This window comes from Macrobrachium rosenbergii, chromosome 25 (genome assembly GCF_040412425.1).
Source record: "Macrobrachium rosenbergii isolate ZJJX-2024 chromosome 25, ASM4041242v1, whole genome shotgun sequence".
Taxonomy (NCBI): Eukaryota; Metazoa; Arthropoda; class Malacostraca; order Decapoda; family Palaemonidae; genus Macrobrachium; species Macrobrachium rosenbergii.
In genome coordinates, this window is record NC_089765.1 from 24,700,078 (window position 1) to 24,717,575 (window position 17,498).

Genomic DNA, 17,498 nt, shown 5'->3' on the forward strand with positions numbered 1-17,498 from the left:
CAGAACAAAGAGAAAGAGACAGAATAAAGAAGTTTTTAAAAATGAGGTTGAGAACACTTCTAAAAATAGATCGATGGAACAGGGAGAGAGAGAGAAAATAGTATACTAATCTTCACACTCTCCTATATTTTTACGTCAACCATTTATTTTTTTTTTTTTAAGGGTAATGTATTAAGCTAACTTTTAAATGAAATTACAGTGACTTTAATTTCATTTAAAAGTTGGTTAAATACTGAATTTCCTTCTTGGCATCTAACGTAAGAATAACTTCTCTCTATCTCTCTCATGTTAGTCTATCTGTCTCTGTGATAATTCATAAATAATTTAACTTAATATTTCAAGTAAGGACAATCTCTCTCTCTCTCGTTATTCTCTCTGTCTCCCTAATAATTGATAAATAATTTCACTCTCTTAAGTAAGGACAACCCTTATATCTCTCTCTCTCTCTCTCTCTCGTTCACAGTTAGCGCTCACACATTTTTACAACTTATTATTTCTCTGTGCATCTTTACCTGTACAGTAGATAGTTTAAATTGATCTAATTTTACCTGTACCGTCTACGAAGTGTAAATGCGCTAGTGTGGCAAATATGTTCCAAAACATAGAGGCATAATAACTAAGGGTTGTATTAGTCTCCAAATATATACTTCTAAAAATTGATCGGTCAGAAGGGGAGAGAGACAGAAATTCTCTTCCAACTCTCTATTATTTATGTCGACCATTTATTTCTTTTTTTAAGGATAAAGTATTAAGCTAACTTTTAAATGAAATTGCAGTTATGTTAATTTCATTTAAGTTAGCTTAATAATTTGGGAGCATGATTAGGGTCATATTTAGCATTTAAACTTTAGAAATAAGCATCTATTAGCATTTTTTGCGACTGTGCCAAACTTACGCAAAAATTTGCCTGGCGCGAGGGGCTCTGGAACCTAACCTCGCGTAAGTTCGGAGTATGACTGTACAGTATTAACATTTTAAATTTTTGTACATTATGGACTGACTGAACTTATTATATAATAAGTTTCTTCCTTACAACTAGGATTATTTCTTACAGCTAATGTCCAACCTACATAAAAAAGTGAGGTAAACTGCTGGGGACACAGGGATCCATGAGCACATGAACAAGGCAACCACCACCCTTGCTTATCTTTTAAACACAGCAAAAGCACCTATGGCATTTAAAGACTATAAATGTGGGCTATTTATAAGTATTGTTATGGATTTATATAAAAATGGAATTGTTAAGAAAATGCAATCTTTATATACAATCATAAAAGGCCAACTCAAGCTGTTCTATTGTAAAACATTACAACAGACAGAGGCCACCAGGATATGGTCTCTAATATAGCTTAACATGGAGCTACAGTCAATGGAAGGGGTCCTGCAAAAATTCTGCTTCAGACAAGTTTAATTAAGATTTATTTTATACAAACACAAAAATATCTTTACACAGGAAAGACCTTTTAGAATAGTTATTATAAAGCAAGTTCTTACTGATCTTCAGTAAAGCCTCTCAAAACTTAACCAATCTTCAATTAAAGAACATATTCTGTAGTTGTGTTGATTGTAGAGTAATAAATCGGCTACATATATTTACATTTATGACTTCATTGGTTCTTGCCAAACTTTATGGGGGAGACAGGCATCCCTCTGTCCCACCCTGGCTATAACCATGGTTAGTGGACAATCAATTTATATAATGGATTTTAGGCACTGAAGAAATGAATAATCAACATGAACAAATTCATTTTTATAGAAAAAATTAAAAAAAATTTCTTTCTTGAGATTCTATGGTAATCACAATACAATATAAATTCAGTTAACTGGTGCAAGTGCACATAATGCTCTCACTTATTCTACCTGATCTCATGAAATATCAATCTCCGTAGGCTCTGGTGCATCTCCTGATGTCCCAGCTGCATTCTTTGATTTCTTTCTGCCTCTCTTCTTGCCAGTTGGCTTTTCCAGTCCTTGTGCTATCTCACTGACTTTCTCTAGCTGAAAAATTCATGGATATATCAAATGGCAATTCCACTTAATTCTGTCATTTAATTATATGGCTTTTCTGATTTCCCTTACTGAATGAGAGAGAGAGATCTAGTAAAGTATGATGATATTAGCTATTATTACCTTGTATATTCTATATCTAGAAGTTTCTATTTTGCCACTAAAGAATAATCCATGTTGTTTTTAAAACACCAATACAGTCAAACCTCGGTTTTCGTATGCCCTAGTTTTCGTACGATTCGGCTTTCACCGAGTTTTTTCGTTGGAATTTTGTCCCAGTTTTCGTACATCCGCTCAGTTATTGTACAGTTGAAAATGCTCCATCCCAAACTCGTCCGCCTGGCTGCATGCCTCACAAAGCATCCCAAGCTTTCATGACCCAGTCTGAGTTTGTTTCTTGTTGAGTGAGCATCAGCCTGCGCGATCATCCGAAACATTTCGTAATACAGTAATCCATTGCTTTTTGTGCTTTTTGATTTAGTGCAACTGCTAAATAAGCCACCATGGGGCCAAAGAAAATTCCAAGTGCCAGTCATTCGATAAAGAATGGCAAGAAACGCGACTGAATTCAAGAAAGAACTCGTAGCAAAGTTTGAAAGTGGTGTACATGTGGCCGATCTTGCCAGGATGTACAGGAAGTTCATGGGGTTGGGTGTGAGTGGCCAGGATGTGGAAAAGTTCTTGGACGATCATAAGGAAAGAGCTAACCACTGAACAGCTGCAAGACCTTCAACTGGAACAGCACAGACGCCAAATGAGGAATCAGAGGAGGAGGGGGAAGAGAGAGAGGATAATGTGCCTTCTTCAGTGATTAAGGACATGTGTGCAGATGGAGTGAGTTGCAAAGTTTGGTGGAGAAATATCACCCTAACAAAGCTTTCACAAGCCATAGCCACAACATGTTCGATGACAATACCTTGTACCATTTTAGGCAAATCTTAAAAGAGATGACAGAAACAGATGTCTCTGGACAGATACTTTGTGTGACAGGGGTTTAGTGGCTCTCGAGCTGGTCCTAGTGCCAGTAAAAAATGAAGAGGGGAAGTAACCCTAGAGAATGCCAGTAAAATACTATGAGGGGAAGCACCCCCAGATAGTGCCAGTAAAAAACTAAGAAGGGCAGTAACCCCTGATAGCACCAGTAAAAGCGAAGAGGGGAAGTAACCCCAGATAGTGCCAGTAAAATGAAAAACGAAGAGGGGGAAGTAACTCCAGATAGGGTCTTGATACCTGAAGTCGTTATGGAAGGGGGGGATTCCCCTTCCAACAATAACCTCTTCTCCTCACTCTCCCCCCTCACCATCTTCCATACACCAACAAGAGTCTTCAATAAAGGTACAAGTGATGTTAATGTTCATTTATCCATTTCATTAGTCATTTATATTTATTTCTCATTGTTTTCTGTTATTCTTTATAAAATGTATTTTTTTTTTATTTTTGGTTGTCTACAGATTAATGGGATTTGCATTATTTCTTATGGGAGTTATTGCTTCAGTTTTCGTAAGATTCAGTTTTTGTCAGACTTTCTGGAACAGTTTACATACGAAAACCGAGGTTCCACTGTAATTACAGTTCCTGTTTCCTATCCTGGTTATTTATGCATTGAATCATTTTCTTGTAATAATATGCACTGTATATGTGTTCTATTTATTATCAGATTTTCTAGCAAGTTAAGTTTTATTTTATATCTAATTCTTTAAGTTCCTTATTTGACATATATGTAATTAATTTACCCCTTTTTTAAATTTTGAATTTCATTATAGCTCTTACCATATCTCATACAATATTGCCTTACACAAAAAAGACAATGTTAACAATAATAAAACAAAATGAATAATATTACCAGGGAATAACTATGCTCCTTCTCTCAAAAATGTAACGTTAGAGATAGAAATAACCACAGTATAGTGTACAGGATATTTTTGGCTCCATATTTTTTCATAACATTGAAAAATAATGGTGGAAAATTATTTAAAAAAAATCTCTCACCAAATGTTTGTTTCGACGGACAAGAAGCTTTACATCCTCAGCAATAATAGTAGTACGACGTGCATGCCTAGAAAAGAATGTTTAATAGCATCAGTAACAATTAAGCATAAAAGTCGACAAAACAAATATACTGTATTCTTTTGAACAAAAAGCCCTTGAAGGAGGATATCCCTTGGGCATCTTTTACACAGAAGTGACAAGTTTGAAAAATAAAAAATTTGAAAGGTAATCTGTATTTTTTATAGGATACAAACCTACGCTTTCATAAATGGAGATACTTGCTCAAGGAGCACTTCAACTGTCTTGACTTAAAACAAAATCCTGTCGCCTGGGCCTGTGACCTGACCCAACTCTGTGAGGTCTCCTTCTCTGCAGCCAGTTTAACCTACTTGCTGGGAACAGATAGACTACCAGAGGGGCAGCTGAGGAGGGTAAAACTACCCTTATGAAAGCGTAAGTTTGTATCCTAAGAAAAATACAAATTTCATTAAAAATGTTATTTGTTCCACCAGGAATAGAAACCTATGCTTTCAGAGTGTCTTGCACGAATAACTCGATTTATGAAAGCACAAGTTGTATTTCTGTCAGAACTACGAACCTTTAAGAACAAATTAAAATGTCACACAGTAGTGACATGACATGTTGCTTATGTCACGTTATTTGGATACCACCCTACGGCTGAGAGAATTAGACAAGAACACCCAAAATTCTGTCGTACTTAAGAGGAATGAAGTCATTTCAACCCATAACTGTATTACAAATCATGAAGGCAATATATAATTTAATAACCATAAAATATTATTGTAAATTATAGTAATTTTAATTTTTTCATAGGTTACTGTGCTTTTCATTATGATTTTAAGTTAGCAATACAACCTTCAAATAACAGCATCATTTATATGTGTTGGCTTTATTTATAATTTTGAGTTCAAAGATATCAAACATCATTTTAACAATTTAAGTTTGAAATATACCCTAGAATAAAGGCATCATAGCTTTGGTTACAACAGATATAGCAATAGCTTAACCATTAAAAAATGCCTACCAGATTTAGATTTATCAAACTGGCTATTTAACAGTTTTAGAGAATTTGAGCATGAGCAAATAACTTTATGTTTTGTCCTGGAGAGAAAGGAAATCTACAGTATATGGTTATTGTGCAGCATGTCAAGAACTATGAATCATTTTTCAGTGAAAAAACATAATAATTCATATGTAATATAACACCCAGCACGGGGACAAGATATTCTAGATATTGAAATGCTGAGTGCTATTGTGCTTCCAACAGAATCTAATGATAAACAAGGAATGGACGATTGAACAGCTATCTTCCATCATCACAAGATGATGTCATGTAGTCAGTGAATTGAGCCATGCATGGAGCCAGTAAGTTTGTGATTTGTAAGTGCAAATAAAAAACCCAAAGATGCCTGTGAAAAAACAGAGATGTGAGAACTTCAGCTCTAGAAAGGGGCATGTAAGTGCTTCCTTCCACCATGCCTAACTCAGAATTTGCACAAAGAACACGGACTACGAATGCAATATTTCAAGGACCTAAGCAAAAATATTTCCATCTGTCAAGTCAACACAATACTGTAGTACAGTAAAGACCTCGAACTGTCCTGGTGTTTAACTGAACCCCTATACCCATAATTCTGCTTATATCATGCACACAGCAACCCAGTTTAAATATTCAGGATTACTAGTTCCTATCAAGACATCCTAAATAAAAGCTATTCAGAGTTCTTGGTTCAGCAAAATAAAACCTCGAGAGCAATTTCTGCTACTAGCACTAATAATAATAAGAAGCAAATTTAAGACAGTGATAAAAGGAATAAACTATTATTCCTCTATTCAAATTACAACACTGATCATAATTATATAGTATCACTATCTGATGACACCTTACAATAGTCTGAATGAAATTACTACCTCTAGTCTATTGCACCTTGCATTCTGCCACTTGTCACTGGCTTGAACACTGCTTTACACAGCACATTCTAGATGATACTAAAGGCTCTTTGTTGTGTCCTTTAGCCCAAATGGCAGTGCTTTTATTTTTCAAGTGACAGTCAAGAAATGTGCTTCAGCAGTCTTTTTAAACTATTTTAATGATAATAGTTTGAATATAGGCCTAACAACGAACATGACTCATTTTAGCATCATTCCTGCTCTGAAGAGCTAAGAAGATGGCAAGACTTCAGTGTTCTTGATACAGTAATTTATTGTATATGATAATTATAATATATATGTAGAAACAAAAATTTATTATCTGACAATAATGGATTTTTTTCAGTGAAATGCTGGAAAGTATGGTATCATCTCGATCTCAGACTAGCAATTTGAAAACCTGCACATAAGCGACTCAGTTTTGCTAACCACACATTTCAAACAACAGGCCAGAAATAAAATAATATGTTTTAATTGCATATATCCATAAAACTGATTAAGTATTTTTTGGTCATAAAAAATCAAAGATCTTAGTTTTACTAATCCCAAATAATGTAGCTACAGTACTTGGGACGGAAATAAATGATCCCTACAATGGGAGATCATTATCAAGTTGATGTGGGGTACATCTGTGGCTTTTACTTGGACATTTCTTGTACAATATAATCTTTGCAGTTAAACATATTTTCTATGGAAGTTCTCATACCTAAAATATCCTACTATGAACAATGGTAAATACTGCTCTCAATAAAATCCAACGAATAAAAATTTCTAAAAATGTGACAGTTGCTTGGTCTTAAAATTCTATTTTTTTTTCCTGGAACCCAATCTAACTTTTTGTAACCAAAAAATTTTGGACATTGTCAGTAATTTTTATTTTATGCATATTATCTTCAAACAAAACACTAGTTTAAAGTTTTGATAGTAAACTTATATGAATATAAAAAAAATTTTAAAAGCACCACACAGAACAGCATACTTAGCAAAAGCTTCTAAATCCCGAGTGTAGACTTCAAACTGTCGCACTGTGAGTTCTGATAATGTAGCAATGACCTGTTTGCTGAAAGACATCCCATATTCACATCCAACTTGCTCACAAATTCGACCTACTGTGAAGTGAACTGCAGCTTTTAGACTCTGCAAATGAAAGATTTTTGCATTAAGAAAGAAGAACTAAATACGACAAAAAATAAAGCCTCAAACACAAAGAAAACACTCATTTTGGCTGACATGAGTAAGCAGAAAAGAACTAATAGTTGTCCTGTCCTCTATTGTGACTGTACATAAATACCATCTTCCTATCATCACCATCCACTGTCAAATTTGAGAAAATTATTTAGTAGTTTTAAAAAAAAATTAGTAAGGTACCTGATACAAAAGACACCCTTCATATCTCAGGCACTGTTACCTTATTATGACCTTCAATAAGATATTAGAAGGAAAAACCAAATACCAATTTGCCACTGTAACACAAACCATTTGGGGGACAGGTGAGAGGATACAGAAGAGTAAAGTATAAAGCTTGTACAGTATAAAAAATTAATCCGATATTTGCTCGTGGGCATTCCAAAACTATTAATCAGTCCTTGAGTTACAACTGTTTGCTTCATGATATTCTGATTTTATGATGGTACTAGTGGGATTACACAACCATCAAAACTGCATTCTGAAATTTTAATTTCAATTTTTTCATGGGCAAGCAATATTGGATACAGTACTCTCTCTTGAATGCCAGGCAGCTAGGCAGCAGCAAAGCTCCTCTTCTCTCAGTCTGCCACACCCTCAACTCCATAGTGTTCTGTGCTGTGACTATATATATATTTTGTATACCCCCTCCTGTGTATACATTGTGTTTTTAAGAATCCTTCATGTCTGTGAAATGCCCATCTGCTAATGGTGAGAGGAGAGAGCAAATTACTCTTGAGGAGAAACTTATAATAATCAGCAAGCATGAAGGCAGCATGCCCATCATGTCTATCAATGTTCATCGATCAGGAACCTGGATTTCACAACTGACAATCTCAATCATCTTAGAGGATAAGAAGCAAACTGATAGCATGCTGATTACCCTACATATATGCAGCACTCTTCATTTCATAAATATTTCAAATCATAATTTAGGAAAATTCTACAAAATCTACAGTCCAAATATTGTGCATTTATAAGGCATGCTTTGGCAGTTGCAAAAGCCAAAGAGATAAACTGCTCTTTGAAGGTAACAAATGAAAACAAAGACTATTTCTTATCTATTTATGCGGTGGATGATCTAGTTCACTGTTCCCCATAAGCATATTCTATATGTATCAAGGGTATTATGTGTACCATATTGGTAAGGAAGCTCCAAGGACCCCCTAAATCCTAAGTAAAGCATCATGGACTTGCCTTCTTTATACAGTATCCCATTTAGACAACCTTTTTATTCACCATTCAAAGGTCTACATCATTTGTGAGTAATTCCCTTCTTGGACAAAATTCTGTGAAGTCAATTTGCCTTCTCCTAAATGTGACTGCTATCTCTGAGTTGTCCAGCATACAAGAAAAAGCAGAGGGACATTATTTATATCCCTAAATTCCCAATGTCTCCATGTGATTAAGGAGACCTGTTTTCTTGATAAATACCAAGACAGTAATCAGATCAGTATCTGGGGATGAAGAGAGATAGGAAATTGCTATCACAATGTAAGTTGACTTGCCTTAACCTAGCCATGACTCTTTCTTTCAAGTTTTGCTTGTCATATATGCTACTGAAGGTTCCATTACACCAATTATATAAGCAGAATCCTTTATGTATATTTGTTTAAACTACTGAAAAATACAATTATGGTCTGTTGGCTTGTATTATGATAGATGGGGCAAGGGTTCATCTACTTCTTGATACAAATTTTTCCAGTAAAGAAGGTCCTCCAGTTTCCACTGGTACACTATAATTCTCCTAGATAAGAAATTGGCCAACAGACTCTCTGGCAAACTACATTCTGTGCAAATACTCAAAAGTCTCAAGTGCATCATGGGCTGTCAGTGCTATGAAAGGTGTTATTGTGAAAAAACATAACTGACATATCCCTGTACACTGAGAAATCCAATGGGCTACTCATCTTCCTAGGCCCTTGCCTTTGATGTCTCACTTAACCTTCCCCACATGTGTTCAGTAAGCTAACTGTTTCCCAACCAGCTACCTGTATTACAAACTCACAATTTTAAAACCAGTAAGTTATAGAGCCAATTCTCTTATGATAATTTTTAACAAATAAAAAAATATCTTGGAAAATTACTTTTTTTTTTTTTTTTTTTTTACAAAAAGAGCAACCCATTTTAAATATTTATGGAAGATACAGAATACCTTTACCAAAGAAGCAGCCTACTTTCAGTGTTTAAGGAAGATAAACAAAATCATTTATTCAAAACAAACAGAGCACTTACTTGTTTATGATTCAGCTCCTCTTCTGTTTCTAAATCCATTTCTCATGCCACAGTACTAATGAAATTTTCAAGACACTTTCTTATCTCAATAAAGTTATCTGTAAGAAAATAAAATTTTTGTAAACAAATTTTAAATTTTTGGTACAACACAGCCCTTTACAAATGCCTTTAGGAGTGGTAGCCCCCTTATTCAGATAAGCTCAAAGGAAGAAGAATCCAGTTTTTTCAGCTCATCCAGGCTCTCAAGTCTCCCTGCTGGCAGAAAATGATCACTTAAAGTGTTGTCTGACTCAGAAAGCCATGGGGTGTCAGAGAGAGGCATTTTACCTATTCAAACTGGAAATATCAATTTTACATCAAATATTTTACTGAAAGTTGGTCACATGCTGTGACTAACCAACAGTTCCCTAACAATAATTGGCCCCATTTAAGGGAATGAAGACTGGTGTCTCTTCTACAGGAGAAGGACTTGCTCGAGAAATCCAGAAGGGCAGCCCAGAGGAGAAAATTTTCAATAACAAACCCCTCACTCTAAACGGTTCAAAGGCAAAGAAGGAAGAAAATGCAAGAAGGGTGGAGATAGAAACTTGACCATTCCTCTAGGGAAAATCACATACTACAACTTTCTCTAACAGCAAACTAGGGTCTGACCATAAAGACGACAAGGTTAATAAATTGTATTAATACAACAAGGGAATCTGCAGACCACAATTCAGGTTGCTGCTAGAGAAACTAAATTACAGTATAATCAAATCTGTTATTATACCATCCTTATAAATATGCTAAAAAAAAACAAAATCAAACACAATAAAAGATACTATAAAGTCAACGTTCACAAACCAGTCAAGGACAGTGACTACGCAGAAAATGGAGATGCCTTGACATAACCACAACTGAAGAAAAAGTGGTGGTTACCAATATGTAAGTGGAGAGTGCCCACCACTTACCTGCTTGCCACCATTAACCACCTTGTTACCACACTTCAACAACCATTTCCATTTAGAGCGGGCAATATTCCCTTATGGACGGTGATCATAACTCCTCATAATAATCGTGGATTATTTTGTTATTTCCTGTTTTGCTTTGTTTTCCATTATGAGATTTTTTTTATCAGGATACATTTGAAATGCTGATAATAATTATTATTTCTCAGTACTGTCATGCCAAATATACCTTGAAGTCTTATTATCCCAGGCTCAGATGTATGGAAAGAGCAAGACTGGGGACTTACAATGGCTCAGTTTCCTTCTGAAGTTTATTTCTCAAATTGTCTTTCTTGCCTCAGTGAGGTGCTTACTTCTTTTGGTACAATGTGTCACAACAAAATCTATAAAAAAAAAAAACTCAAAAACACCCACAGATGAGTGACAGGCCATGGAATACTCCTCTTATGATATGCCTAAGATAAACTGGGCACCACAGTATGAACTATGCCCTGTCAGACTAGGATAAACACTTGATTACTTAAAAAGCACATTATTTCATGAAATGATATTTTTTTTACATGATTTTTATGAAAGTGACTTTCATTTCCATCAGAAATGGTAAACTCATTATACAACCATAAGTCTAATAAGTCTTAGAGTCAGAATAGGAGGCAGACAGAAGACAACTAATAACGAAGATCTATAACCAAGCAAACAGTGTTCTTCTTTGGTTTACAGAGCCCCTGGTCAACTAAGGTATGGGATTTTGGTCCTTTGGGCCCATCAGGTTGGACTTGGCATCCTAGGTTAGGTGAGGTTACAGCACTGTATTTCACATTATGACTTATGGGCTCCATAGATTAGCCAGGTCAGGTACAGCACAGCACCCTAGGTCAGATTAGTTTAGGATGCATCCTAATTTAGCTAGGTCAGGTAAGGCCTAACACCCTGGGTTAGGTTAAGATGCATCACTTATTTCACCTCACAATTTACGTCCCCTTGTATTTGCCCATGCAGGTGAAGACCAAGTAACCCAGATTAGTTTTAGGACGGTTAGGTTAGGATGCATTAGTGTTTCACTAGTATTTCCGTTCCCTAAGAAACTCACTTTCTCAGTTTCCGCTGTGATCCTCATTACAGTTAGACCTTTGGAGGTTTGCAAAGCATTAGCCTCCCACTTCCAAAGGATTAACCTCACATTTCCAATGGAAATGAAGGTTTGAGTCATCAAATCTGGATGAAAGCTAGGCCTAGGCCCACTAAAATAATATTTTATATTTGTAGCAGAATTTGGGTTTGAGATTAACCTTTGTCATTTGTAGCAGAATTTGGGTTTGAGATTAACCTTTGTCATTTGTAGCAGAATTTGGGTCTGAGATTAACCTTTGTCATTTGTAGCAGAATTTGGGTTTGAGATTAATCTTAATCATTTGTAGCAGAATTTGGGTTTGAGATTAACCTTGGTCATTTGTAGCAGAATTTGGGTCTGAGATTAACCTTTGTCATTTGTAGCAGAATTTGGGTCTGAGATTAACCTTTGTCATTTGTAGCAGAATTTGGGTTTGAGATTAACCTTAGTCATTTGTAGCAGAATTTGGGTTTGAGATTAACCTTAATCATTTGTAGTGGAATTCGGTTTTGAGATTAACCTTAATCTGATATTGGTCCGAAATGACACTTTGTATTATTAGCTAGATCTAGAGTGTATTCTCTAGACCTTGAGCTAAGCAGTCGGGAAAATGTAAATTTCACGTACCGTGAGGCCTTTATGGCGAGAAATTTAAGTATCACAAAAAGACTGACACTTTAATTGGGCCTGCCGGAAGCGCCAAATAGGGTAGTTCAAAGAGGCCTCCAAATTAGCCCTCGATAATGACATCAGCCGACTTAGGACTCTAGGTTACCTAGGAGATGATTTCCCTTTTTTAAACCCCTAAAAGCAATGAATTAGCCTATGCTATGTTGCCAAATTTGGATACTTACCTGGCCAAAATACCTAAAAGAGCTGAATTCAGAGCCCTTTTCTTCTCCTCCTCAATCTTAGACATAAACTTCCCTTTTAAAATCTGGGTACAATATTCGAAGAAATTATAGTATTAATTTTTACTGTTTCCTCTATAACAGCACATCCCTTTGTAGTAATGCTTCAGGTACACTGTTTGTTTAGCATTATTTATCTTCTTTTTTTTTAGTTTCATCCCACTCATTATTATATTTTCCTTATTATTCTTTTTAAATTCTGAAATCTCCTGTTCTGGTAATGTTTTCTATATGAGATTTTCTTCTAACTGAATAATCCCAATGTCAAAGTATTCAGATACCTCCCCTGTAGCTGTTAGCCACAATTCAGTACACTTAATTAATTGGAAGTGACATTATACTGCTGAAATTAATAAATGATTTGATCGGTAGTCCACTTGGACCTGAACCATGTGGAGGTGTATCAAGCTGCCTGTCGAATTAGACTGTGGCCTTCATAAAATGTTACTAAATTGGCAAGTAGGCTAATATGTAATTACATCAATGAATTCACAGCAAAAGGCAAATGCTGAGGTTTTAAATGAATTGTATAATAATGATAATGATAATAATAATAGTTAAGGGTTATATTATAATTATTATTATTAGAATAGGGAATTACAGGAGGTGATAGAACAGGAAAAATGTAGCAAGATTAATTCTTCTTAGCCTTTCTTCAGAGCTTTGAGAATACAAAATTTGATTTTTTCTATGTTTAAATTTAGAGACCAATGTCCTTTACTATATCAGACCTACAGAAGTCATGAACAAGAATTGAGAAGGAAAATCCGGGCAGGATTCTAGTTTTGTCTCTTAAAAAATAGAGTTCTTATGAGGTTTTGGATCCATGGAAAGCAGAATCAGGAGAGAATTCCGGAGCATGGCTGCAGAGGGAAATATACAGTAATATCGGTTAACTAAATACGCCTTAGTCTATCTTAAAGAAAGGACGAACCATCGAACGAATAACTTGAGTAGCCTACTTCGTGCATCCTTTTCTATATTTATTCCTCTTTCTCTTGGTCTTGATTTCTACATGCATTTATTTCATCTGATTAATGGCAGTCATATCTTTGTGACAGAAATTATTTTCGAGGAATTGGTTTGCCGTTAGCAATCAGAAAGCCTTTAAAATGGAATGGCTTTTTAATAGGTCATTTGCTATATATCACCCGTTTGGCTTTAAAATGGAATGGCCTTTTGATAGTTCATTTGAAGTATATTATCCCTATGACATCTTAATCAGCAATAACACAAAAAATGACGGAGCATAAACAACGAATACATTAGACTTCTTCGATCTTTCGGTTTAATTTGTTTTATGAAAATGTCTTTCTTCCAATCATAAGTTTAGAAGGTTCGTGTCATGTCCTTTGATAGATGATTTCGAGACAGCCATTATCTGCCCACATTCATTTTGATTATTCCCACGGCAGTGACATTCATCCAATCATGAGACTGTGGACGGTTAATTTCTTTCCTTATTGGAAGAAGCGACCCAAGAGTCATATTACTTTTACAATATATACAGGACGGCCGTCACTTCAAGAGTAGAGCTGTATTAGAAGAGGTCTTTTGTTATCTGGTTAGGTAAGATACCTTAGACTGAATGTGTTCCTACTGTTGCCAAAATGTGTCAAAGTAACTGGCCTCATCGAGGCATTTGATGTTACAAAATTTTACAAGGCAAAAGCAAAGAGACTATCATACCAAGAGGGCTCCTTTTCAGTTGAGTGATCACATTCAGCACTAAATCCGCTCAAAAAAATTAACTATGTTTGAAGGCAAATCTGCTTTAGTCAGCGCGGGAAAGCTGCTGATAAATATTTATTTTAACAAGGATATATCCTCACCTAACCTTCCGTTAACATAACCTTAACATAAGGTGCCGTACGCTGACTAGGCCCTAGACCAGAACGACGTGAGTGCAACTATTTTTCAAAATATTGCCAGTAGTATTGCATAATTTACTGAAAACTTGAAAATATGGATCCTTCAGCGCTATATTCCCAGAGTTTTCCTCCTACAAACATTGGGATTGCCTTCAACATTTCATAAAAAAAAAAAAGGCCCTGGGTTGATCTTCCACAAGCGTAAAGAATTCTTTCAGTATTGACCACACGGTCTTTGGTTCAGGGATGCTCTAACATTTGTGAAAAATTCTAACTGTATTAATATTCTTTTCCAGTCACTACTCTGAAAGTAGTTGGACTAAAAAACAATGTGGCGTCTTTCCACCAAAGTCATCATGATTCTTCTTCCCCTGAGTTTCTGCAGTGACACTAGACTCATAATGTTCAAAGGAGACCACTGTGTGAAAACGGATTTCAAAGCGGTTCTCAAGGAAGTCACTAAGGTAAACTGTTCAACATTTACATAATTATATTTCCATTGCCATTTATATATATATATATATATATATATATATATATATATATATATATAGAGAGAGAGAGAGAGAGAGAGAGAGAGAGAGAGAGAGAGAGAGAGAGAGAGAGAGAGAGAGAGAGAGAGAGAGAGAGGAAATCTTATAAAAACAAAGAAAAACTTGTACACCACATCCTGAGTGAGAAATTATCTGGTAAAGCATACTTGTTGCACTTTTATGGAAATCATCAGTATTATAAGCCACACTTATCAATATCATCAGATTTCCAATAACGGCCAATTTACTAGGTGAGGTGCTCCGCTGTGTGTCTCCAAATGAAGCTGAGCTGTGTAGGATTCTGTTTCAGCAAAGAATCTGGTGTGTGTCAGCTCTTCTCTTTGGCGGATGGTAGTGATTTTCTCTTCATGCTCCCCTTTCCTGACGTCAATCTCTATTTCGACAAGTCGAAAGGTGAGAGCAGTCGATATTTCAACCAAAGATTTATAAAATCATATTTTCGTCTTTTATTCCAGTCGCTGACTATATGGCTATATTTGTTATCCGATGCTTACTGTCCCCTCTGTCTCTCTCTCTCTTTTTTTTTTTAGAGGGGCTCTTGGTGGGCACAGAACTTTTCATTTTTCCTCCCACCTCAGTGAAATTCTCCGGCGGAAAGGCACTGTGTTCAAGCTATGGAGGCTCCTTGTATGTGCCACAGGTAAACAAGACATGCTACCTCTTCTTTTTGTAATTAAAGGTGACATGAACCCCCTGTTGATAAGTAGAATCATATAAAATGGTAATAGGCTTCTACATTACATTATCATATTTAATAAATCCAAGATATCTTTGAAGTGTTTCTCTGCAAAGTGTATTTAAACCCTAAGACAAGTGAGTGCTTATTATCTCATTACTCTCTCCAGTCCCTGACAGAAATAGCTGTTGTTAAGCCATTTCTTACTGTGCCTTATATGTGGACCGGCCTAACAGATGCCAACCTGGAAGGCATATTTGTTAGTTCATACACAGGTAAGGACATTTCGTACAAGTTAAACACGATTGTCTGAATTCAAACGCCGTACAAATAGCCTGACAAAACAGGCATATGTATGCATCTATGTGTATGCGCATATAGTATTTTATTGTTTTATATATATATTTTATTATTTTATATATATATATATATATATATATATATATATATATATTGCTATGATATGAATCATTTTGCCATTAAGTGGGCTATAACTCTTCTCGTCATACACACACACACACACACACACACACACACACACACACACACATATATATATATATATATATATATATATATATATATACATATATATATATATATATATATATATATATATATATATACACACACACACACACATATATATATATATATATGTAATGTATGCATGTATATGTATGTGTGTGTGTGTCCCTAATTACTCAGTCAAAGCAGAACCCCCCGCCCCTAACCACTTAATACAGTTACACAGAAAACAAATTAGTAACACGTTTAATTTCTCATATATACTGGGCTATTAGCTTTTACCATCCATGGAATTTTGCCCATCTTGTTCTGCTACTCCATAACCAAAGTACTTGTCAAGTCACCCCATCTTCCTTCTTCCAATATTTCCTAATGATGCACACTTTCACTAACCCACATTCTCTCATTCTCTTGATATGACCAAACCATGCCAAAGCCTCTTATCAAACGTTTTGCATCAGCCTAACTTTCATACTATACCATTTTGATGTCTGAAATTCTTGGGTTTTAAGTCCTCTATAGTCCATTACTCCACAAACATATCATCTTAGCCACAATAAAATTTTTTTTTTGCATTCAGTAAACTTTCTTCACTTCTACATATTTTTAGCAATCAACCCATAGACTCTGGCATAGATTTTCTGGACCACATATTTTACAATGTTCCTGGGTTAACTTTTCATTCGAGTGTTATCTGTAAAACCCATGCCTTAATTCTTTCAGAAAATAGGCCTAGAAAAATGCCTAGACTTTTTCTTAACTCTAAACATATATGAATAGAGCTCAGACACAGCATTTCTTAGACTCAAGGTTAATTTCGGATTTTTCTTATTCCAGGAATCCCAGGTCTTATCCTTCCCTGGTGGCCAGGAGAACCAAATGGAGGTACCAGAGAGAACTGTGTTGCAATGATCGGCGGAGGGTTGTTAGTTGATTTAGAGTGCGATAGCTTGCAGCCTGTGATATGTCTTAAGCAAATTGCCTTGGGAGATATAAGTGGTTAATTGTAGTGGACAGATGTTCGTTACTGCCACGTTTGAAACAGAATGAAACTACTAAAGTCAACGCGAGAGTGGCTTACTGTTCTCGAGTAGGCCTACTGCTACGTAACAGTACAGAAGAAACTTCCTTGTCGAACCTTGGGCTGTTGCTCTTTCTCATTTTCTTTCCATTTACTGATCCATATGACTCCTGGGGTAACTGGTTGCCTTGTCCCATCATCCTTTGTATTTCAGAAAGAAAGGAAAACGGGAGAAGAAAAATGTTTTTCTTTTTTATAACATTCTTGTTACACTGAGGGGTCTAACTTTTGAATTATTCGAGAACTAGGTAGGTTTGCATCATTGGTGCTATACAGCTAAAGGCTTGTGATTTTACTCTTACATTGTGCCTCCCTCACGCAATAAATATGTATGAATACAAAAATCTATTTCTAAAAGTACATATAAACCTTTCCCTTTGGAGTGGATGTGGTTCTAAGACAATGGCCAGCCGGACTATTGCCAAGCTGACAATAGCCATCCAGACAACTGCCAGT

General features: G+C 35.6%; 2 protein-coding genes across 3 annotated transcripts; one reads left to right on the forward strand and one right to left on the reverse strand.

Moving 5' to 3' along the window:
* Window positions 1-1,402: 1,402 nt before the first annotated feature.
* Window positions 1,403-12,431, reverse strand: LOC136852476 (centromere protein S-like). 2 transcript variants are annotated; one of them, XM_067127123.1, is made up of 5 exons: window positions 12,276-12,431; window positions 9,367-9,464; window positions 6,926-7,083; window positions 3,997-4,063; window positions 1,403-1,998 (listed from the first exon to the last, which is right to left on the reverse strand). In XM_067127123.1, the coding sequence occupies exons 2-5, from the start codon at window positions 9,403-9,405 to the stop codon at window positions 1,867-1,869; spliced, it is 396 nt and encodes a 131-aa protein (XP_066983224.1). In that variant the 5' UTR covers window positions 9,406-9,464; window positions 12,276-12,431; the 3' UTR covers window positions 1,403-1,866. The 2 variants fall into 2 exon arrangements, with proteins under 2 accessions (XP_066983224.1, XP_066983226.1); XM_067127125.1 differs by lacking the exon at window positions 12,276-12,431 and adding an exon at window positions 12,049-12,187.
* Window positions 12,432-14,499: 2,068 nt separating this feature from the next.
* LOC136852477 (tetranectin-like protein) lies at window positions 14,500-17,386 on the forward strand. The gene is made up of 5 exons (XM_067127126.1): window positions 14,500-14,667; window positions 14,988-15,150; window positions 15,288-15,397; window positions 15,603-15,708; window positions 16,799-17,386. Exons 1-5 carry the CDS (start codon window positions 14,533-14,535, stop codon window positions 16,963-16,965), a joined length of 681 nt encoding a protein of 226 aa, XP_066983227.1. The 5' UTR covers window positions 14,500-14,532; the 3' UTR covers window positions 16,966-17,386.
* The last annotated feature ends 112 nt before the right edge of the window (window positions 17,387-17,498 follow it).